Below are 26,102 nucleotides of genomic sequence, written 5' to 3'. Positions count from 1 at the left end.
TTAAGCACAATTTTTAAATGTTGGTACTATTAGATTAGGACATCTCAAAATAATGTCCAGTTTAAGGGAAAGGGGCAGAACAACATTCTGAGTCAAAATTAGAGACATTCCTACAAAATATGGACTGTGAGAGGTATACTGGGTTGACAGATTTTTCTGATTTTTTTGAAGTCACATTAACAATGTTTTTATGCAACTTTTATCCAATTCAGTATCCTGCTCCTCTTTGTGAGCACAATAGCAGCAAATCTTCTAATGCTTTTGCAGCAATGAGTGGTTTCTGATGTACAGTTCCAGACACAGCCTACAATGAAAGAAGGAGAGGAGCCCATCCTAGAAGAAGTAAGAACAGCACTCAAGGTTTTCAGTAAATTATGACAAGGATATCATCAAGCTTGTGACAAATATGATCAAGATGCTGGGCGAATTTGGGGAGAAATGGCTCCAGAGGGTACTCATAGTAGTATGAAGAGAAAGGTGTATCCCAGATGACTGGAGAATAAGGATTCAAGCACCAGTGTTCAAGAACAAAGAGGACATTCACAACTGTGGGCAGTATAAAGGTATCAAACTCATCACAATGCATGAAGGTCCTGGAGAGAGTGATTGATAAACAAATGCACGGAGTGGTAGAATGTAAAATGGTAGATGAGAAGTTTGGATTCAGATCAGGATGCAGCACAACTGAACTGATGTTTTCCGAGAGACAGATAGTTGAGAAGATGCTAGAAATGAGGAAAGAGTCCAAATGGGTATTCCTAGACTTGGAGAAAGCATATGACAAAGTCCCATAAAAGCTGATTTGGGCAGTCCTGTCATGATTCAAATTCCTGGAAACACTGGTAAAATTAGTGCAGGCTATGTATAAAGACCAAATGACAGAAGTATGGACAGTGTTCAGATTCATAGTAGGGTGCCCAGCTGGACTGAGCATTCATCAGGTTTCAGCTCTGAGAACACTGTTTTTCATACTAGTAATGGACTACATTAACAAACAGGTCAGAGGGGACAGATCAACAAAGCTGCTGAGTGTAGATGATGTGACATTACAAGCAGACTCTGAACAGGAATTTCAGCAAAGCATAGGGAAATGGAATGCAAAACTGAAGGCAAACAGAATGAAACTGGGTACAGACAAAACGGTTGCAATGGCAACAAATGGGGAATCAGAAGAAAATAAGAATTGAGGTAGATGGAAAATAGTGGAACAGGTTAACAGTTTTAAGTATCGGAGAGGGGTGGGTGATGAGAAAGGAAGTCTAAATGAAGAGGTCAACTCCAGAATCAGAAGGGCTGCAGCCAACTGGCACAGAGCCAAAGAAGCTGAAATGTAAGGTACACAAAATAGTGTTGTGACTAGTACTACTATATGGTACAGAAATATGGACAGTGAAGACAGAGCAGTTGAGAAGGCTAGAGGTGATGGAGATAAAGTGCCTGAGATGGGTGGTAGGATGCACACTGTGGGGCAGGTGAAGAAATTAGGGCATCAGAGCAGAAGCCCAAATAGCTCCAATTGCAAAGAAGGTCAAAGGAAGCAGATTACATTGATCTGGGAACGTGCAGAAAAGCAGAAGACAATCTGGTGATGAAGATTTGAGACAGACAGGAAGAAAGCAAGAGGAAACAAGGACATCCAATAATGCGATAGATGAATTGCATGAGAGAAGATTTGTGGCAGTCATGCATGACTATCTAAGGAGGTAGGAGAGCAGTATTGCATTGAGAAAGATGGTGACAGCTGACACAGCAGCTTTACCACATGGAGAAAAATGAGAAAAGGGAGTTGATTATAATGATGATGATAATGAGTGAGTTTTGATGAATCCATATGCTGGAATATCACTCAGCAGATTGGAATCCTATGGAAGTCATACAAGGAATGATGAAGCCATGCTGACTTGGTATTCATTGTTTAGGTACTATTTTACTCTATTAAACCTTCCAAGTAGTATAGTTTGGATGCTATTATTATGCACTGCCATAAGAAACATATTTTGATCATTAAGCACAGCAAGATATTTGAAGTCTCAAACTACTTCTATAGGCATTCCAACAGAAATTAAAAAGTATGGTGTTTTAGGTCAGAGTCAAGGTTAAATTCAGCAATGTGACATGTCATTAGTTTTGTTTTAGATACTTTTAATAGTGACCGAGTCAATGAGTTGGGAATGATGGGTAGTGAATGCTTGCAGGACTCTCTGGATGCTTTTATGTTGCAGCCAATATACAGTATGGTGAAGTTATCCACATACAAAATTAAAGCAGATGTCTTATAATCCTGCACATAATCTATGATTATGGTGATAAGACATAGCCCTTATACTGATTCAGGAGGAATGCCAGCTGATATAGTTTTAGGAGATGAAGAAGTGTGCACATATTTTACTTTGAGTCTCATCATCATCATCTTTCGGCTGTTCCCGTTAGGGGTCGCCACAGCGGATCATCTGTTTCCATTTCTTCCTGTCCTCTGCATCATGCTCTTTCACACCAATCGCCTGCCTATCCTCTCACACCACAACCATAAACCTTATCTTAGGCCTTCCTCATTTCCTGTTTCCTGGTAGCTTCATCCTTAGCATCTTTTTTCCAATATACTCAGCATCCCTCCTCAGCACATGTCCAAACCAACATAATCTTGCCTCTCTGGCTTAGTCTCCAAACCTTCCAACCTGGGCTGACCCTCTAATATACTTATTCCTAATCCTGTCCACCCTCGTTACACCCAGTGCAAATCTTAACATCTTTAACTCTGCCACATTCAGCTCAAACTCCTGCCTTTTTGTCAATGCCACTGTCTCCAACCCATATAACATAGCTGGCCTCACTAACATCTTGTAGACCTTCCCTTTCACTCTTACTGGTACTCATCTGTCACAAATAACTCCTGACACTCTTCTCCACCCACTCCATCCTGCCTGTGCTCTCTTCTTCACCTCTCTTCCACACTCACCGTTACTCTGAACTATTGATCCCAAGTATTTAAATTCATCCACCTTCACCACCACTACTCCTTGCATCCTCACCATTTCTCTATCCTCCCTTTCATTCACACACATATATTCTGTCTTAGTCCGGCTGACCTTCATTCCTCTTCCCTGTAGAGCATATCTCCATCTCACCGGGGTCTCCTCCACATTTTTCCTACTCTCTCTACAGATCACAATGTCATCTGCAAACATCATAGTCCACGGAGACTCCTGTCTGATTTCGTCTGTCAACCTGTCCATCCCCATTGCAAATAAGAAAGGGCTCAGAGCTGATCCTTGATATAACCCCACCTCCACCTTAAACGCATCTGTCACTCCCACCGCAGACCTCACCACTGTCACACTATCCTCATACATATCCTGTACCACTCTTACATATTTCTCTGACACTCCTGACTTCCTCATACAATACCACAACTCCTCTGTAGGCACCCTGTCATATGCTTTCTCTAAGTCTACAAAAACACAATGTAACTCCTTCTGACCTTCTCTGTACTTCTCAATCAACATTGTCAGAGCAAACATCACATCTGTAGTGCTCTTTCCCAGCATGAAACCATACTGCTGATCATTAATCATCATGTCCCTTCTTAACCTAGCTTCAACTACTCTTTCCCATAACTTCATACTGTGACTTATCAGTTGAATCCCTCTGTAGTTACTACAGCTCTGCACATCACCCTTATTCTTAAAAATCGGTACCAAAACACTTTTTCTCCATTCCTCAGGCATCCCCTCATTTTCCAAAATTTCACTAAACAATCTGGTTAAAAACTCCACTGCCATTTCACCTAAACACCTCCATGTTTCCACAGATATGTCATCTGGGCCAACAGCCTTTCCATTCTTCATCCTCTTCATATCTATCCTTACTTCCTCCTTGCTAATCCATCGTACTTCATGATCCACTATCCCCACATCATCCAACCTTCTCTCCCTCTCATTCTCTTCATTCATCAACCCCTCAAAGTACTCTTTCCATCTGCTCAACACACTCTCCTCACTTGTAAGTATGTTTCCCTCATTATCCTTTATCACCTTTACCTGCTGCACATCTTTCCTAGCTCGGTCCCTCTGTCTAGCCAATCGGTACAGGTCTTTTTCTCCCTCCTTAGTGTCCAACCTTTCATACAACTCTTCATATGCCTTATCCTTAGCCTTTGCCACCTCTCCTTTGCCATGCACCTCATCTCCTTATACCCCTGTCTACTTGCTTTATCTCTCTGATAATCCCACTTCTTTGCTAACCTCTTTCTCTGTATACTCTCCTGTACTTCCTCATTCCACCACCATGTCTCCTTCTCATCCCTCCTCTGTCCAGATGTCATACCAAGCACCTTTCTAGCCATCTCCCTTACTAGCTCTGCTGTAGTTACACATCTATTTGGTAACTCTTCACTGCCACCCAGTGCCTGTCTTAACTCATCCCTGAACTCCACCTCATAATTACCCTTTTTCAGTTTCCACCATTTGATCCTTGGTGCTGCCCTCACACTCCTCTTCTTGATCACCAACGTCATCCTACAAACCACATTCCTATGCTGCCTAACTACATTTTCCCTGGTCACCACTTTACAGTCTCCAATCTCCTTCAAACTGGCCCTCCTACATAAGATATAATCAACCTGTGTGCATCCTCCTCCACTCATGTATGTCACCCTATGTTCCTCCCTCTTGTTAAAATACGTATTCACCACAGCCATGTCCATCCTTTTCACAAAATCCACTACCATCTGACCTTCTGCATTCCTTTAACACCATACCTACCCATCACTTCCTCATCCCCTCTGTTCCCTTCACCAACATGCCCATTGAAATCTGCTCCAATCACCACTCTCTCACCCTTGGGTACAGTCATCACCACTTCATCCAATTCACTCCAAATTTTTTCTTTCTCATCCATCGCACACCCAACTTGTGGAGCATATGCACTAACAACATTCATCATTACACCATCAATTTTCAGCTTCATAAACATCACTCTATCTGACACTCTTTTCACCTCCAAAACACTCTTAGCATACTGTTCCTTCAGGATAACTCCTACGCCATTTCTCCTCCCATCCACACCATGATAAAACAATTTAAACCCACCTCCGATACACCTAGCCTTACTCCCCTTCCATCTGGTCTCTTTCACACACAATATACCAACCTTCCTTCTGTCCATCATATTAGCTTGCTCTCTCCCTATACCAGTCATACTGCCAACATTCAAAGTTCCGACCCTCACTACCACAGTCCTAGCCTTTCTCCTCTCTTTCTGCCTTCGGCCATGCCTTCCACCTCTTCTCCTCCTTCAGCCAACAGTAGCCCAATTTCCGCCAGCACCCTGTTGGCTAACAGTACTGGTGGTGGTCATTTTTAACCCGGGCCTCGACCAATCTGGTATGGAAATATTTACTGGTGTCCACATGAAATTATTTGGCAAAGTTTTATGCCGGATGCCCTTCCTGATGCAACCCTCCCCATTTATCTGGGCTTGGGACCCGCACAAAGAAATGCACTATCTTGTGCACCCCACTGGCTGGGTTATTTTACTTTGAGTCTGACATACAATATTAATTTGAAGTCAAAAGGATCTAATGAGTTTATGAGTAAGAACATTGTGTTCAACCATGTTACATTCTTTATAGAGGTCCATGCAGAGCACACATTTTTTAACCTTTGCCAAGTCTTTTCCTGGCATATTATTTTGTGTGTATAAAGGTAGTATCTATGTTGTGTACAAAACTGCTGGCTGTCAGAGAGCTGATGTTGTGGGATATTCAGAGCACAAGTTGCCTGTAAAGAATTCAATCCAGCATCTGTGTGGGTGGATTGTGTGGTTTGGGGCAGGGAGCTATAGGTCTGCAATTAGCATATTATATTACCTTTGATTAAGAGTATTTGCTATGTTTGCAATTTTTGTATAATTGTGGGATACTTGTCTTCCTCAGACTATACTTATTAAGCCATATGATGAGTGTATAGACAGTCTTAGGATTTAGCTGAAGGTGCTAGTGTTGTAAGTTACCTGGTCCAGAGCATGAGGTAGATGTTATCCTGCAAGAAAGCATATTTGAGTGGGACACTAACTGGAAAGGAAAGCTATACGTGGCTCCAAAGACACCATTGTGAAACTAGATTGGGTTGCAGTACTAGTGGTGTTCATATTTCAACTGTAGACTGCAAAGAAGGTGCTGAATTCTTCAGATTCATTACTGTTACTTTTTGGGATGAGGATGTCATTGTTTGAGCAACTTAGCAGGTGCATGACACTGCACCAGAAATGTTATGATGTACAGAGTATTGTGCAGGTGACAGTAGAATATTCTGTTTTAGTGCCTTGCATGGCTTGGATAGGTTATAAATACTTTTGCATTCAGAACGTGGTTACTCAGTTTCGTTAGACACATGTATGTAGCAGCCGTTGTCAGATTCTAACATTTGTTGTTTTAGGTGAGGAGCAGTCCAAAATGGAGAGCAACTATTAGTCTGACTTGGCACTGATGTCTGCAAAGGAGGTATTAAAATAAAAAAGAGCATCATCTGCTGAGGGTAGTGACAACAGGGATTTCAATTTGGTAGTATTCAGTAAACAGTCTGACTCTAGAATAGAGTGATATGTTCTGGAAAGTTACTGCTTGCTTGTATGAGGTCCACAGTGTTTGATGGCATGGTGATGATAATTCAGCGTATCTAGAATATAGACAGATTTAACTACATTTTGTGGTTTGTCAATAGCCTGACAGTGATTGAGACACACCAGATTTTGTCCATTCTAGCAGCAATGATAATATATCAAGTGAGAGCAAAGAGGCTATGTGTATATTAATGAACACTGTTTGCCTTGGCTTGTCTTCCATTGTTTAGATTGCTGAAGATTGTTTTGACCTTGGTGATTTTGGAGTTAAGCCAGGAGAAAGTATTTTCCCTTCCAGTCGTGGCATGTTCTGCTAGGATATAAATGAAGTCAGTACAGAGGTATTTTTCCTTATTTGTCCTGACCCTAATCCCAATAGTTTGCTCACAAAGCTCACTTTTATTTAGAAAAATGTTCTCAGTACTAAAGAGCAATGAATGCATTGATTCTACCACCAAACATAGTTCCATTCCTCTCAGCCTCTTAGTTCAAGAATTATGGACAAAGACAAAAATAATGAGGGAGACATAGACCAAAAATCAAAGACAGATTTTGAATATCACTCAAAATTAGAAAGTTGCTAGAACAACAGGTTTGCATTAGCATGCATTTTCTAAAGGATATGAAACATGAAATTCATGTCTGTCGTTATTTAGTACTTCAGTCCTCAGTGATTTGCAAGAAAACTCTAGATTTTATGAAGAATAGAGTAAAAATATGAGGCAAAGTCTGAACATGCTGCAAAATTCTGGACAGCTGAGAGGTATGCATGGTTCATCTTCATATATAATTAGTGTGATTTGAAGTAAGAACACATTAATGCAGAATGTAAGACCACAGCTCCTTCCTCTGTTGATGCATACTTCATGTAAGGTGGTGTTGGCCTTAGGCACTGTAACTTTACAAACTGAGTCTGAACTACTTTATTAGATGTCTCAAGTTTGCTGCAGTTAAACCCCCCATTTACTTTTCAGACATGAACAGTTTGGGACAGTGCTTTGCCACTTATGTCTTACAGCTGGCTGCCAAGTTATAATATATCTGACATAAATGTATTCTGTGGCCTGTTCACCTGTCACTGTCAACTTACTGAGGTTAACCTGGTAGCCTGAATATAACAGTTCCATTGGTATGAATTTAGCTTAGCAGTTACTTCATGGCAACAAGTAAATCAAACATTCCACTGAATGTGCTAAACCAGTGGGAAAAAATAAAGCATTAGTCTTGAAAACAGAATACTTGCTTTAAAAAGGCTGTTAAAAGCTTCTTCTGATTCAAAATAACCTTGCTTATTCAAATAACTTATTCAAAAATGATCACTCATTCAATGAATACAGCTGCAGAAAAATTAAATATTTTAACAATTATGTCTCTGCAGAATAATAGGCTCATCTAAGGTTACTAGGCATTCAGTCCAGGACCATTGAGGAGCTTAGCCCAATTTACCAATTGCTACAGAACACTGTCTAATTGACCCAGTATGCAGATGAAGGTTGTGGTGATCAAACCCTCGACTATGGGAAACAGCTTGTTACCAGTTCATAGCATAATCCTCTTTGATAGAAAATAAGAATGATACTACATGCATTTTAATTTTTAAATATTTTGATATGAAAATGACATATAGCCATCCAAAAGTTATTCACATCTTCCTTTACAGTCAAGAAAAATGTTCAGTAATAATTAACAAAAGTCTATGAGCATGTTGTGCTCTTTCTTCTAGGTATGATCCAGGCCATTGCAGGATTTTTCACATATTTTGTAGTTATGGTTCAGAATGGCTTTGCACCTTTGGATCTTTTAGGAATTCGGATTAAGTGGGATGACAGATGGACTAATGATCTGGAGGATAGTTATGGACAGCAGTGGGTAAGTACATCATTTGCTATTGTCCTAGATGGCTAATCAAGTACTGATACAGGACAAACCCTCATCAACCTTCAACCCTGTTCTATTACTCTTAAGCTATTCTTTACTTCAGTCTTTTGAGTGGTTCTTTTCACATGTGCTTATTTATATATTAAGCTTAATTTCTATCCGATTTCAACTTGCTATTTTTAAGTTTCTTTTCGCTCATCTCTGTATATAGTTGTATATTATGTAATCTTATAATCGCTGTACCAAAATGTTTTATTACATGCATTTACTACACTTTTGTTATAATTGTTATATTGTTTACTTGTTTTACACTGTATTGTTATATATTTTGTTTAACTGACATATACTGTACATATGTTTCATATTTGCTGTTTTGGCTCAAGTCTTGACTGAAAAGGGCCCTTGGACCAGCTCACTTAGATAGTTAAGAAAATAAATACACACATACATACATACATAAATAAAAAACATGCATACATACAGTCATACAGAAAACAGTTTTGTCTTTCTGTAAATCTATTTCACTTAAAATAGAACAATCAGTCTCATGGATAAAAACACACAGAATCATTAACTTTTATTTATTTATTTTTTATCAGACATATGAACAGAGGAAAGTTCTGGAGTTTACGTGTCATACATCCTTTTTCATCAGTATTGTAGTTGTACAGTGGGCTGACTTGATAATCTGCAAAACAAGAAGAAATTCCATCTTCCAGCAGGGAATGAAGTAAGTAGTCCATACTAGTTTCTTTTTTCAGCTCCAATTGTCCTCTAACCATCCCCCCTTTAAAAAAGTAGGTTAAGCTTCCAGAAGGGAAATGTATGCCCACCAAAAGATAGCCCTATAGGAAGGAATAGAATAACATGATCAGATAGCAATAGCAAACCATTGCTCAGGCTGATTACTGCACTGAATAGAACTGAAACAATTAGCCCCCTCATCAGGGTGACTCTAACTATGAGAAAAGAAAGCATAGTAAGATAAGAGTGCTATAGGCATGAAATGTCTACATGCTTACACCCCCACTGCACAGTAAGGGTCCATCCAACTCATTAGCTGCACATGAAAGCCCCCACTACTATGTGCACAAACGTGTGCATGCACACACAAATACATACACAAATTCAGATACATGTTCGTGTTAGTGTGTGTGTGTGTGTGTGTGTGTGTGTGTGTGTGTGTGTGTGTGTGTGTGTGTGTGTGTGTGTGTGTGTGTGTATATATGTATATATGTATATATGTATATATATATATATATATATATATATATATATATATATATATCAAAAGGGAGAGATATGTACACTCACATATTTGTTGTTTGAAGATAACTTGTTCTGAATATCTTCCTGCATAACCCAATAAAATTCTGAGATATCCTTCTTTGAAATGTACATGTACAGACTGAAGCAGGTGAATGAAGGCTTTCTTTACAGAACTTTCTGTTCTGTCTCTGCACTCAATTTGTTCAGCACCATGGACCTTCCCCTTCTTTGCAGACCTCTGTTTTTTTCTCCACACTCATTGGTTCAGCGCCATGGACCTTCACCTTCTTTGCAGACATCTGTTCTCTCTCTGTACTCATTCCCTCTGCACCATGGACCTTTCCCTTCTTTGAATACCTCTGTTCTTGATCTGCACTCATTTGTTCAACAGCATGGACCTTCCCTTTCTTTGCAGACCTCTGTTTTTTTTCTCCACACTCATTGGTTCAGCACCATGGACCTCCCTCTACTTTGCAGACCTCTGTTCTCTCTCTGTACTCATTTGTTCAACACCATGGACCTTTCCCTTCTTTGCAAACCTCTGTTCTCTTTGCACTCATTGTTTCAGCACCATGGACCCCCCCCCCTGCTTTTCAGACCTCCAATATCCTTCCATACTACTGTTGCAGTATTCGGTACATAAGGGATGTCCCTTCATGGGCAACCCGTCACTCAGCCAGTAGAGGTAAGCATGAAAAGGATCTTGTTTGCGCTGTACATCACATTTATGTTCCCCACACAGAATGTAGAGTATAAAAGGAACATTCCAATCCAACTATCCAGAACTTATTTTGCCACCAGTTCAAATGCTATTATTACCAGTTGGTTTGAAAGTTTTGTTGATGTACTGAATATTTAGCAACACCAGATAAGTACCCCATTTGGTTTATTTTTATTTTGAATGTACCTCTATTAAACATTATCAGTTGGATGTAGTTTCTAGGGCCAGAGCAGGTTTTGCTGAAATCATTTTGTATGAGTCTGTTGAGGGCTGTTCTCAGCCTTCCACCTCCCATTCTGTGTCTTGAGCTTTTTTACTCTCCCTTAGGTACCGAATACTGCAACAGTGATATGGAAGGACATAGTACACTTGTGTAAAATCTTACCATAATAGTAGATGTCCTCCTCTTCACTGTTGCAGTATTCACTCCCTCCCTCCAACCCCCTCTTGTTTATTCTGCATTTTTTCCTTCTGGATGTGCATGGACTCCTTTGTCCTATAACAACTGCTTTCTTCTGGGGCAACTCAGTTATGGGTAGTTGCATCCTTACATTCGATTTATACCCTACATTCTGTACAGGGGAGCATAAATGTGATGTACGGCACAAACATGATCCTTTTCAAGCTTATCTGTACTGCCTGAGCCACAGGCTGCCCAGAAAGGGCCATCCCTTAGGTACCGAATTCTGCAACAGGGAAGAAGAGGACATCTACTGTTATGGTAAGATTTTACACAACTGCACTTTCTCTCTCTATATTCCTTTGTTCAGCACAATGGACCTTCCCCTTCTTTGCAGACCTCTTTCTCTCTCTCTCTCTCTCTCTCTCTCTCCACACATTTGTTCAGCACCATGGACCTTATCCTTCTTTGCAGACCTCTGTTCTTTCTCTGCACCATTTGTTCAGCACCATGGACAGTACAGTTGTGTAAAATCTTACCATAACAGTAGATGTCCTTCTCTTCACTGTTGCAGTACTGAAGAAGGCACCAGGCAACAGCTCTAATGTAATGAGCTCCAACAGAAGCAGATAGAGATTTGCCATGAAAAGAATAACAAAAAGAAATGGCCTTAGATATCCAGGAGGAGATGGTTTGCTTAGAAACAGCCAAACCCAAAGACCTGGGATGAAAGGAAACAAAAAGCTAATTAGACTTATGAATAGTCCTAGTTTTATTCAAATAGTACCTGAGCTGTCTGTGTAAATCCAAGGTATTCAGGACCCTCTCAGTTGCAGACTGAGGAGAAGGGAAAAAGAAAGGGAGTTGTACCAACTCATTCAAGGACAACTGTTTGACTACCTTGGGCATAAAAGAAGGATTATTTTATTTTATTTTTATATTACATTTGTTGACCGGGCTAGTCCAACTGGATATATGTCCATTTTCAGTAGAGGCCCGGGGAGAAAAGCTCCACTAGTTATACAATTTACATAAGGCATAAAAGGTTACAAACAATCATAACAACTAAAACAAAATAAAAAAGGATAAAAAAATTTAAATATAAAATTGTTAGTTAAAAAAATAGAGTTAACATTAGTCTGGATTAGTGCAGGAGCAAAGCCAGTGTTTATTGAGATAAACTTTTAGTTGGTGTTTGAAGAGTTGGAAAGAGGTTAAAGAAGTGATATCAGAGGGTAGTTTATTCCATGCTTTTCCAACATAGTTGGAAAATAAACTGTCACCTGCATTATTGTTAGGTTTGGTAGTATTACCATTAGTATGAAGGGACACCCTGTCCCTGTGAAAAAAACAAAAAAATGAGAAATGCAAGGATTAGTATGAAGGGACACCCTGTCCCTGTGAAAAAAACAAAAAATGAGAAATGGCCATAAGGGCTTGGAGTTCAGAAACCCTCAAAGCAGAAGCAACAGCCAGCAACAAAACAGTTTCTCAGGTACAATGTTGTAAAGAAGCAGAATCTGCAGGCTGAAGAGAGTCAATTTTTCCAAAACAAAATTAAGGTACCAAAGGGGAGGAATAAGCTTCCTTGGAGGCCTACTATGCAGGATGCCTTTAGGAAATTGCTTGACTTCAAAATAAAAAGTCAAAGGAGGAGAAAAGGGCAGACAAGCAGAAATGACTGACAAATGGGCCTTCACACAAGGCCAAGCCAGATTGAAGCAACTCACACAAATGAGAGGACCAGAGGGACCACCACTGAAAAAGGGTCCTGGTTACAAGCATTGCACCAGACTGAAAATCTCTTCTACTTGGACATATAAGATTTTCTGGTTGAGGGTTTCCTTGCCTCCTGTAAAACCTTGAATACATCCTCAGAAAAGAGGTGCCTGAAAAGGTCAAAATTCTATCACCCACAATGTCAGTTGCAGAATGGACAAGTGGGGATGGATAACAGACCCCTTGTCTTGTGTGAGGAGATCCAACTGGTGAGTAACTTGTGATGATCCCAAAAGGGAGTCACTAGCAAGATTTTTGAGGAGTCCAGCTGAATCTTCTGCAGGACTCTTGGAAGTAGAGGAAGAGGAGGAAAAGCATAAAGAAACATCCCTGTCCATGGAATGGATAGGGTGTCTGTCTTCCAGGCCTGATGCCATGGCACTCTGGAACAGAGCTGAGAGCCACTTCCCAAGCCTGAAGCACCATCTTGCAGAGGAGGTAATGTCCCCTGCTTGTTGATGTAGCACATCACTGTAGTGTTGTCTGTGTACATCTTCAAGGGGCCCGGAGAGAACATGGGGTGAAAAACCTGAAGAGCCAGAATCAGAGACCTCATCTTTTTGATGTTGATATGGTCTGACTACTGATGAGGAGGCCAAAAACCCCGAACTTTCAGTTGACCAAGAGATGACCCCCACTCCATGTCCAAGGCATCTGTGAACAGCTCTTGAGAAGGGAATGGAGGCTGAAAGGGCTGGTCTGGATTGATAGCAAACTGTTGAATCCACAACTCAAGTTCCTTCTTGAGATAGGGAAGGAGAGGAACACTGGGCAAATTATGACAATGCTGCAGCCAAACCAATATGCATATGCAGTGTGGCAAGAGGAAGCATCAGAACAGAAGAGGCCATAAATTCCAGGGCCTGAAGAAACTCCCTGGCTGGCATGGCTGTCAGCAGAAGAAGAGAAGAAATGGCAATACCTTTGGAGGCAGAGGAAATGCTAACATTGGCAATGTCTGAATCCTGCAAGCCAAAATACACATGATCCTAAGATGGATACAGGATGGGTTTTTGGAAGTTGATAGTAAACCCCAGACTTTGAAGAAGAGAGATGGTGAACTGTAGACCTTGCAACAATCAACTGGAAGAAAGTGCCTGAAGCAACAGGTCATCAAGATAAGGAAAAATCTGAATGCCTTGGAAACTACAGAAGGCAATCACAGGAGCTAGGCATTTTGTGAATACCCTTTGAGCAGTAGAGAGGCCAAAGGGCAAAGCACACAAATGAAAATGAGAGGAAGACACAGAGAAGTGTAAAAATGTCCTGAAGAGAGGGTGAACAGGGATATGAATTGAAGCATATTTCAGATCCAAGGACACCAGAAAAGGCTTGGGTAATAAAAGTGGAAACAGAGTTTGAAGAGTAAGCATCTGAAAATAAGGGATCTGATCTCAAGAAAAGTGCAGAGCCAGGAGAGATCCAAAATAGGTCTCCAAGTGCCCCCCTTTCAAGGAACCAGGAACATCCTAGAATAAAAACTCCCCCCCACTTGGAAAGGGGGAGAGGTTGAATGGTCCCTTGGTTCAATGGGGACCCTAGAACCTCTGGGAAATGAGGAAGTTGCTCTAGAGGAGGTTAAGGAATCCCAGAAAAAGAAGGCAGAGATTTCTATATCATGAAGTAATCCTGATGGATGATAGAAAGAACCCAAAAGTTTGAGGTGATGAGATGCCAATTTAGAAGACAAACACACAGCTAAAGTGACAAAGGAACCTGGTCTAAAGGCAGGGGGCTGAATTGTTAAAGAGAAGCAGGCTTATCAGATAAAATAGTTTTATGGGCTACAGAAATCTGAGAAGCCTTAGCAGAGAGGCCCAACTCCCATCCTTCCTGACCTTAGAGGCCTGGCAGGAACGCCTGTTAACAAAAGCAGACCTAGTAAGATAATTCCTCTGGAGCTTAGGGATAGTTGAGACAAAAATATGTTTAAGGTCTTGCAAGGCAGACTTTGCCTTTCTCTTAAAGAGTCTTAAACAAGTCAGCAGCAGCAGATCCAAAATCATGAGCACCATCCAAAGGAACATCCAACAACTTGGTCTTAATATCCCTCAGGAAGAGACTAGAGATGAAGTAAAAAAAAACTGCATGATGGACCCAAAAGGCACAGCTCTAGAAGGAGCATCATCAGCATCATAGCTACACTTAACAGGGTGGCGAGCCACTTGAGAAGTAGAACCTAAAAAAAGATAAGGCAGAGGATCTGCCAACAGAATCAAGGAGGGCAGAGATAACCTGACAAGCCTGAGCAATCAAGGCCAGAGCATACCTAGTCATGTGGGTCTGGTAATTAATAGCCCCTAAAGGCCAAAGTAGAAGCAGTGTAAAGTTTCTTCCCAATCCTCTCCATTGCCCTGCAATCCTTCTTGGAAGCACCGATGAAAGTAACTAACAAGTCAGCCAACACAACAGAAATTGCCAATGGTTTAGGAGTACACACCTGAAGCAGCTCATAACATATTCTCTGAATATCCTACACATGAGAAAAATCCCACATGAGAAAAATCCCACTTAAATAATTCTATCATCCTAGCAATTGTGGCCCCAAAGGACAATTCCTGAAAAGGAGACTCAGGGTAAACAGACTCCTCACCATCAGAATCATAAGCCAAAGGTGACAGCATCTGTGAAGAAAAGGACAAAGACCCCTCACCAGACAGGGAATCCTCATCTGAGGAATCTGGTTCCTTAAATTGTCTAGCAGGGGTAGAGGTCCAAGGATGAGTGGGTACTGAAACCCCTTGAGGAGGCTTTAGGGCCATTAAGTCAGCGAACTAGCCCTGACTAAACTCCTGCCATTCCCTTTGATGATCCATAGGACAGACAGACATGCATCAGTTTTTGTCTTTTCTTAGAGTGGGCATCAGTCCTAACAAATACCAGAGGTTCTGACCCTTGGCAAGATTGGAGAACAGAATCCAGAACTTCCTTCCTGACCAATATCTGCAGAATCCCTCGAGGACCCTCTGAGATAACCAAGTGTGGTTCCCCTTCAACATCCAAAGTAGATGCCTGCAAAACCTCAGAGGTCATGCAAAAAGACAGATCCATGGAGGCCTCAATGGGGACATGGCAGAATAATCTGACATAAACACTGAACAACCTATAGAGCTATTATCTGTTTCTAGGAGGATATCTAGTGGAAACTGGATGGCTAAAGAATCCAGCTGAAACTTCTTGGCCTTCTTCTTATCTAGTGGGAGCATCTTGAGGTTAAAGGATTCCACCATGGTACACTGGGCTAACAGTCTAAGCAATTGGATTTCAAGATAAATGGCCAGGGAAGACAAATGACTTCTGAATGTCTTAGGCACAAATGCCTTATAGATACTACAAGAGTTATGATAGTGGGAAGTGCCCAAACAAAATACATTGGTCATGATGATCCTTATGGGGAATCTAACTCCCACACTAACATTTTCCCCTCTTGGATGACATGAACTCTAGACCATTAAAGTAAATTCAAAAAGAAAAAGAAAAATAACCCCAACATGGCACTTATCTGGTGTTGCTAAATATTCAGTACAGCAACAAAACTTTCAAACCAACTGACAACAATAGCATTCAAACTGGTCCAAAAAGAAATTCTGGGTAGTTGCATCTGTACTTCCCTTTTATGCCCTACATTCTGTGTAGAGAGCATGAATGTGATGTATGGAATAAACAAGATTCAGGCTTATCTGTACTGCCCAAGTGACAGACTGCCCAGGAAGGAACATCCCTTGGGTACTGAATACTGCAACAGTGATATGGAAGGACATCTTCCTCTTCTTTGCAGATCTCTGTTCTCCTTCTCTGCACTCATTTGTTCTGCACCATGGAACTTCCCTTTCTTTGCAGACCTCTATTCTCTCTCTATAACAGTACTATAACAGGCTTGCTCTCATAGGTTCATAAGTGCAAGGCTCGCTGCCCTTGTGGCCTATTTAAGCCTAGCCAGTTTCCCTTTTTGTGCACAAAATAACATCTCATTTTGTTATAGAGTGGTCTTACCTATCAAATGGTCAATATAGCAATAACCCACGTCTGGGTGTGGGTAATGCTGGATTTACCCACGGTTGGTGTGGTTTGGTCACGAGGGCGAAGTCTGAGTGGCCAAACAAAGCCAACCGTGGGTAAATCCAGCATTACCCACACCCAGAAGTGGGTTATTGCTATTATACAATGACATTATTTAAGTAAAAAAATAATTACTTTTTTTAAATAATGGCATTGTATAATGTCTCCTTGCTGCCCTTCCGCAGCTGTCTGGTATTCTGCGGCAGTTCTGATGTACTGCGCATGCATATGCCACGCAATACATCAGAGCTGTGGGCAAAAGCAATGGAGAAAGCAAGATCTACGTTGCTTTTTACAAACTGTCTCGCTATGATAAAGGAGTTTAACATAGCGAGACAGCTTTAAAAAAAGCAACGGAGATTCTCTGTTGCTTTTTTTAAAGCTGTCTCGCTATGTTAAACTCCTTTAACATAGCGAGACAGTGTGAAGCAACGGAGATCTTGCGTTCTCCGTTGCTGTAAAAAAAGAGTTATAGTAATGGAAAAAGTCCGGGCGACTGGACCTTTTTCCATTACTATAACTCAGATTTACAACGTGCACGCTGACCAATCAGCATGCACGTTTTTGAATATTAATGGGGGGGGGGGGGTTGTTGTATAATAATTATATATTACCCCTAATGAGAATAACTGGGATCAGAGAACAGTCCTGGGGTACATTTTCTGTTTCCCATTCATAGATCTAAGTCACATTGGAATATGGGATGCACTTTGTTTTATGTAGATGAGGAGTCTGTTCCAAAAATGCAAGTAAGATATACCTATCCCTCCAAACCATTCTGTTGAAGTTGCAAAAGAGGTTTAGATCCCTAACTAGACTGAGTATTTCTGATGCCATTTACTTGCTAATGAGCAGTAAATCCATCACTAATTCATCAGAGGATGCCTTGTATGCTAGACACAAGTCACTCTTAGCAGTCTGTAGGATACTGAGTACAGTGAGACAGCACATGTAGGACATGTTGCTTAGGCTTTGTATCCTTTTTCATAAAAGTCCTGTGGAAAAGTGCTGGGTGAAATTCAAAAACTATAAAACACCACTACCTCCATCTGGTAACACCACGGCACCAATAAAGGGTACCTAAAGTAGTAAATGTCAAAATTATTCACAAAGCCAGGTGACACAAACAAGGATTTAGTGCTTTCGTCTCCAAACAGGAAACTTCATCAGAATCAAATCAAACAAATCCTGCCACAGTTAAAAAGTAGTAGTCCATTTATCATTGGTCAGCACTGACTCTGAAACCATTCCCTATGAACAAGACCACCCACTAATTAACAACTGCTTTTTCACAACTATACTGTCTCACCTAAATTCTTTTAACAAATAAAAACATTTTATAATCCATATATAACACAATCTAAGACACATATATAACCAAATGCATGAAAAAAAAAAACTCCAGCTTTACTCCGTAGCATATCGCCTACTCCGAGGTGATCTCTGCCTAACATATAAAGCTATGTCAAACCCAGAGCTGTTGGACATGCTACACCTAAAGAAATCCCAATCCCTCTGAGCTACACGTTCTAGGGGCCTAAACCTTGTCACCACAATAAACAGGACATGCTGGAGGGATAGATTCCTGTCCCAGAGACTTCCTATACTCTGGAACAGGCAACCCATTTATGTAAAGCAAAGTTCTTCATTAGCACTCTTCAAGAAAAATCTTGATGAGTGGATGGGAAATAGGAAATACACCCCAGGGATCACTTCTGTGTCTCTGCTCAACAGTGGCACAGGAAAATAACTTTCTTGGGTGGCGTATGCCAGGGAACCATGTTGGCTAGGCTTACGTAGGCCCTTGGGCCGATAGCCTAGTACCTACCTATGATCCTAAAATGTACATTAATAGACATATAAAAATATATATTTATACAATTATATAAAAAACTGTAATAAACCTAAAAGTGTCTTATAACTTGTTTGCTCTTATTTTTAGAGCAGGAGTCAATGAAATGTGGTCATTCAATCCTGGATGTACAAAGGCATCAAGACGCAATTGTCAGATAGTAACTCTTTGTATCGTCATGTTATTAAACGTACTGAAGCTGATTTTAAATTTTGGGTTTTAGGGATGGTGAAACCACAAGAAAGGGGAGAGATTGGGAATCTAGATTGGAATTCCAGGAATAAGTTATAGTACATCAAGCAATAGCTATTATTGTACATAGTTAATGCTTGATGTACTATGCACGTACCCATTTCTGGATGTATTTTCTTTTGTTATGTCTGCAGTTTCTCTACCCTCTACTACAGCCTCTTCCCTGGATGTATTTTCTTTTGTTATGTCTGCAGTTTCTCTACCCTCTACTACAGCCTCTTCCATTTAATAAGGAGCTCCAAATAATTGCTGACAATCAACTTGAACCCTTCTGGAGTTAAGCCAATATCCTGTTCAAAATTTCTAAGCTTTCATTTGTGGTTAGCCTTAAAGGTCATCATGTTTTTTCTCTAATAGATCTATTTAAAAAATAAAATTCTTTCATGGTTAACAAAACAGAAGAGAGAAATCTTGTTGCTCAAAGAAATCCATCTAATTTCTGTGAAACATTTAAAACTGCTTAGACAGATCTGCGATGGGACTGTCCATTCCTCATATCCCTCTTGTAAATACTGGGACTTAGCAATACTGTTATCCAAGGAGTAGGATTTTTGGTTTTAGGATATATTCTGTGGTACCAGGATTTGACTAATGGTGGTCAAGCATCACAGTAACAATATTGACAGTATCTTTTGCTAAATTCTAAATATTTCTGGCTTCTATGAATTTCATGAGTTTGCAATAAGGTAACATAATTCATGATAGTGAGTTCAACTTCTTATTCTTTCCAGAAGACACTGTTTTGGCCCAGAAGCAGAAGTCCTCTGCCCTCTCCAGATACTTCATACCTCTCACAATATAACAAGCGGCTTGCTACAGCTAAACTGCATATAGTAAACACTACAGCGTTTTAGCCCGGACCAAGAATGCAATGTCTGCAGTTATTTATGAATGCCAATACTGGACTACTGCATGATCAACATATGCCAATTACATTACCTAACACCTTATACTGACCCGTTCTGCCCACCCTAGTTACACCTCTGACTCTCTCTCACACTCATTGCAGCTGGTTAGCTCAGTAAACAGGGTGTGATGTTTTTTTGCTTCAGTTTCACTTGCAACATAACAGACTTGCAGGCTAGATGCAAACACTCAACAGCCCATATGTGCATTACCACATGTTTTACTAATATGGAAGCAACTAAAGAGCAAGACAGCATCAAGTGACATCCTGCATGCCTACTTTTACTTATAGGATATGTAAAACTAGCAACACTTTCTTAATGTGCTGAATTTAAATACCTTGCAGCCATGCATAGTTTGATGAGGTCATACTTAGTAGGACAATCACATCTGGTAGAATATCTTCAGTGGGTAATACAGAATGCTACCCTGAATCAGGTATAATTTTGACCGATACAGGGTCATGATCAAAATTACTGAACATCTTAAGAACAGTCTCTTTCTCTGGGAATTGCATCACACCCTGTTGAAATCAACTTTTCCAGCATCAGGGTTTCAGAATAGTACAGTCCTGTATAAAGGCTATTGGACTTTTCCTGCTCTCAACAGTATAAGACCACAGTATATTTTCTTGATCTGTCACAACAGGTTTCTGAGTTTCCAAGTATTTTGGAAATAGATTTTGAATTATTAAAACCTATCCAGGCTTCAGATAATCTCTTAGCTGTTCTACCATAATACAGCTTGCATTTTTCTTGAGCTTTCTGTCAGGCTGATTAAACAGTTGACATTTTATCTGGCCAAAGTAGAACAGATGTGGTTAGAAGCTCTGCTTTCATCCCCTTTTCGATCAACAAAAGTAACAGTCCATTTAGAACTGGCTGTTTCTATAGTGAAGCAGAGCACGGATCTGACTTCCTTAGACCTGGCAACACACCTTTCCACATTTGTTTTTTTAGTTTGTATGACTCATTCAAGTCATCCATTAGATTGTAGATACCTTGGTGAAGAGGTAATGGGGCTGAAGTTACCAACCTTATAAAAAGCACAATATTCTTCACTGACAAGCTGTGGACCATTGTTAGAGATGAGTACTTCAGGCATGTTATGGCATGGAAAAGTAAATTTCTTCAGTGTAATGTCTGATTATGAAGCTATATCCATCATCTTGATGACTTCAGAAAATCTAGATTGATAATCAATACAAAAGACGTCCCAATTGTTATTGAAATGAAACAAATCAGCAGCTGCTTTACTCTATGGTCTACCTGGTATTGCATTAAGCTGCATAGTGTTGTTAGTGTTACTTCAGTGAAGCATATTACAGATTTTACAATATCTTCCCATCAGTTCTATTTGAAGAGACATGCCAGGCAAAAACAAAACATCACATGCCATTTCTTTACACTTCACAATGCCGAGATATGCTTTACGTTTTTTTTTTTACAATATTTGGTGATGTAACTGATTTCACACACACACTTCTTTGGGTTTGAATGTCAGTCTTCATTGAAAATACAGTGTACTTCAACTGATAATTGAACTTTTTTCTTGCTCTCTGATAAACTTCTCAATATCATGTCTTGAGAATTTGCTATTGTAGGTCATGTTTAGAGTTATAGGATAAGGCCTGAAGTAAACTGTCATGTAAAGTAAGTAAGCCGAAATATTGTGCAAAAATATAAAATTAATACAGCTGGGGTGGCTTACTGGTAAATTACTTTGACTATGGTGCGTAGGGTCCTGGGTTCAAGACCTGCAAGGGCTGTTTATGGGGTGGGTGGTTGGTATAATGGCTAAGGTACTTACCTTATAGACACAAGGTGCAGGGTTTGATTCTTACATGGGGTAATTGGCTACTTTTAAAATGGTCCACATGGGCAGTTAGCCTAGTATGAATCTATGAATGAATGAAACATTACTCTTTAAGTTTTCATTTCCATTCTCCAGTCCTTCATCAATGTATACTGCAATCTGTTTCTGAAGGATGATAGACAACATTGCACAAATCTAGATTTTGCCTCACAATTCTGAAAATTATTGTCCTGTAACCATAAAAATCATAGCTCATAATAGTGTCACTATTAATTCATTATATTAATTATCAAAATAATTAATATCTTTAATTAATAGTGACTCTGTGTTATGTGTTGAGGTATGAATTATTTTTCCAGGGAGAAAAGCTCCAGAAAAAATACATAAAGAACAAAGTAAACATAGGTATACAAGTAATCAACAAATATTCAGCAATTAAATAGAGTATTATTAATTAATAGTAGCAGTATCTAAAGAGCTATGAAATGTATTTGGAACTAGACTTGGTAGAAGGAGAGACGAGATGGGAAGAGAAGAGATGAGACGGGAAGAGAAGAGATGAGACAAGACGGGAAGAAACGAGATGAGAAGATTATTATTAAGAGCTGACACAGAATGTTTTAGGATGGATAGAAGGAAGAAGAGGGAAAGGACAATGAGGACATTTTGGATGTATAACTAAGGGTACAGTGCTTGCAAACGGTAGAATAAAGTAAGAGATTGGATTTTTGTCATCCAGGAGTTGTGCATCTACCGAGCCAGTTATCTTTTAGGTATTCTCTTGTCTGTGCCTTACAAGAGTTGGTGTTTACTCTAGTTCTTAGAATGAGAAGAAGGAAGCTCCAGATTTTGGCCAAGAAAGAGGAAGTACAGAGAGTCTCCAGCTGATTTGTTAACTTTTGTAATAGTAATAACATTTTGTCATTGATTCTCAGCTGTCTACTTGAGTTATAAAGTTGGAGAATATTTTTCAATCTAAGGCATTTGTCTGGAAAATAGATGAGTATATGGGAAATGGCTAGTTGGGAAAGCATAAGGTAATACCTTGTTGATTACATTGTTCTGGATGTAATATTTTGTGTTAAAGAGATGTACAGTAGCAGAGGAGAAGAGATTTGGGGCTATTAATAGTTGAAGTTGTGTAGTGTTTGGGAGATGATTGGGGTAGATATGGAGAGTTGTATATATATAGAGGTAGGTGTCGGTAAGAAGTAAAGAAGGCAGGAGTTGTAAGGGATAATAATACAATTGTGTAGAATAGTAACATTGTACATGTAGAGTAATTAAGAATGAAACCAAAGGAAATGAGAGAGTTGGAGGAGTGAGCATGAAAAGTAAAGAAATAGATGTTAAAACTAGGGCATAGTTACAAGGGGATGTGACATGAAGGTAAGAGGAAAAAATATATTTGCATGCATATAGCAGTGTGTATGTCTTTAAGAGCGGTTGGAAGTAGGTGGAGTTCTGGGTGGGGACCAGGTTCTACAAATGTAATGGAATGGGGTGGCTGGGAAATTGGGGGTGGGAAGGGAACATAACGGGCAACAGCTTCCACGCCAGCAAGAAGCAATCAGTGTAGACATGCTCAGTGTGAAGAATACAGAAACTGTGAATTATCACATATGTAATGACTGCATGTTTCTTCTGGCTTTAAAATGTATCTACAATAAAACAGGCACTGCTTTACAAAAACACCACTTAGAACAGAGTAGATTTATACCTCTGGGTCCTGAGGGAACTGAAAAATGTATGTTATTATCTCCTTTAATGGGGGGGGGGTGGATGCTCATAAGGGATGTGAAAGGATTTAAAAGGCTAGAAATTCTGGAAGTAAACATGCAGAACTCTGTGTCTGTACTTAACACTACATAACAGACATGTATACTTGATGTTTTACAATTATTTGTCGTAGGGCACTTATTCCAGGAATAAGTTTTCCCACAGAACTATTTCTTCTTACATATGATGTACACAAGTGTTGCCTCCGTTGAAGTACCTGGTCAGCAAAGGTATGAGAGGTGTGTGGAGTTAAATTATTCCACCTACTTTTCCACTGTGCATGACAGGTCTCACTTATAGCAGGGAGAGATCTACTCTGAGCAAGCCGATAACAAGAACCATGTCTATGCACTGGTCAGCCAGGATACTGGAGGTGTATAGAGTTAAATTATTCTACTTATTTCCTACTGTGTACAGGTCTCACTTATAGCAGGGAGTGATATACAATGGGGCAAGTCAATAACAAGAACCATGATTGCGCATTTGTAACGTGACCTGTGAACAGAGTCTGGCAGGTTGTATGGAACTGTGTAGGTTGGCAGCTGAGTAGAAACCTATTGGATGGAAAAAGTTGGTGCTGCAAACCCTGAACTGGACAGTGCTTACTCTTCAACAGCAGCTGTACATCAGTAAATAGTTGCATTGGTGTTACTAAACCCCAGTTCACCTTGAAAAGATCTTCCCTATCTCATTTCCACTCTAAGGATGTCATTTACAAAGACAGCTTATAACAGCTTAACTATTAGAATTGTCTAGATCTGTAAACTTTCTAAGAAGAGACAGAACTCTGTTTACAGCATATATTGAGGTCTTTATTTTCCCCTTATTGCAAAATCTTGTCTTATGCACGGTATTAGTACCATTTGTGGTCTTTAAGTTAAACTATAAATATTTTAATTAGTTAGTCCAAATGTTATTGCCTGCATTTAGAAGGCTGCTTCTTCTCCATCTTTGGAATAGTGGCTATTAAAGACATGCCATGGCCTAGAGACAGAAGTTCAAATGGTTCACGTTAAGCCAATCTCCCTCTGTCATGAAGGGTAGTAGATCACATACAACTCAGAGCAAGGTCAGTATTGTATATATCTGTTTAGTTTTGAAGATATGTGACATCTGTAGCTTTTCTGTGGATTTGTCTGCTGTTTGTCTTCTCTGGTAGCCAGTAAAGTAGAAGAAGTAATACTAAATGTAGTAATCATAGCCTTCTCTTCAGATTACGGGCACTCACTTTTTTTTCTGCCTCCTCTCTTCCTAAAGTTGTTACAGAACACAGTTGCCCCAGTGATTTCAGTAAATTTTCTGGCTGTTGTTATGCTAGCATCATTTTCTGCCTTAGCTGATAACATTGTTTACAATTGCAGGTACGTTTGTTTCTGTTTGAAATCCATTCCTGCAACAATACTTTTTAGTACCTTGCACTTTAAAGCAATAAATGTGTATATTATTCGGTATATTTATGTGTAACTGATAAATGTTAATGCCTGTCTAAGCATCCTGTTCCATCCTGCCATTAATCACTTCCTTCTCTTATCTCATGCTGTCTTTATTATACTTCAATAACGCATTTTGCATGAGAAAAAATTAAAGGCAGCTGAAACTGCCTCAGCTAGCCAAAATATGCAATCTCTATTCCAAGTCATCTAATTTCTAGGCAGCATTAATTTGTTTATCTCATTATTTGACACACATCTGCAAATGTGACTTTTCTGTAGTGCTAACCTCGATATATTTACTCACCTGATGAAATATTGCTTTGTAAATCTGAAAAGCGCCAGCCAATGTGACAGCATAACTACATTATTACACCTTTGGTAAAAGTTCTTTGGTGATTTAGTGTCTGTTTGTGTAAACAGACTGCTTCTGGTTATACCTAGGCCTTTATAAATAACCATAACATTGTAACATTGCACTGGATTTTTGAAAGCACATAGCTCAGTGTGTGTTTCCCAGTGTCTCTGCATAATGGTGTATACATGGTTTTCTGACCTAGGACTGAAGGCCATTTAGTCAGATTTTAGTTGCTGAAATCTTGAAGACGAACAGCATATACAACAATAAAAGACTACAAACCCAAAACTCATGAAACTAAAAAGCAGACTCAGTGTTGCAAAATTAGATTCCAGATGACAATCACTAATAAATCCTCTCTAGGCCTTACAATAAGAAAATTATGCACCGTGCCGCAGAACACATCACATTGACAATTACGAGAAGGCATTCAAGCATGACAAATCTGAAAAAAAAAATAACCAGTGACTCCAACATGTAACTAAAAGCTCTACAGTAGAAAGATGAAACACTTAATTCTATATTTTACACACTGTATGTTTTAAGCAGGTATGTACAGTTAGAACTGCCTGAACATTCAGGAATATTCACTAGCAAATTACACAATTCTAGCACATATATTCACTTATTGATAATAATATGCAGCATCCTTGATTTTGTGGGTGGCAAACCCCAGTCCATCTATCATGTAGGGTACTGTATCTCTCATATCCCCTACCTAATTACCTTCATTCCCAGATTAAATAGCTTGTCTTTTCTCCAGAGTTATGTGACCTCTGAGAGTAGTTATGTGCTGAGGAGTATGTTGGGGTTCTCTCCAAAACTATCAAAAACTGTGTCCAGTTTTATCTATCTTTTTTTAGTAAAAACAAGAACAGTATATTTTAGCAAATGCATATTATCCTACTAACTGAATTTATATAATGTGCATTTCTAAATTAACATGCCTCTGGAAATTTGGTCTCAGCAATAAAGGAAAACTTGAG

At 39.6% G+C, this 26,102-nt stretch overlaps 1 protein-coding gene across 1 annotated transcript in view; it reads left to right on the top strand.

The window, feature by feature from the left end:
- The window catches only part of LOC122803366 (sodium/potassium-transporting ATPase subunit alpha-1-like), a 577,066-nt gene that overhangs the window by 480,883 nt on the left and 70,081 nt on the right, over window positions 1-26,102 (top strand). Inside the window, exons 19-20 of the mRNA XM_044072943.1 lie at window positions 8,342-8,487; window positions 9,096-9,226. Coding sequence (XP_043928878.1) covers window positions 8,342-8,487; window positions 9,096-9,226 — 277 coding nt within the window. The remainder of the gene's footprint in view (window positions 1-8,341; window positions 8,488-9,095; window positions 9,227-26,102) is intronic.

Source organism: Protopterus annectens, chromosome 5.part1 (genome assembly GCF_019279795.1).
Source record: "Protopterus annectens isolate FY-2018-M chromosome 5.part1, PAN1.0, whole genome shotgun sequence".
Lineage (NCBI taxonomy): Eukaryota > Metazoa > Chordata > Ceratodontiformes > Protopteridae > Protopterus > Protopterus annectens.
Note: the sequence above shows the minus strand (reverse complement) of the source record. Positions and strands in the feature narration are given on the sequence as shown.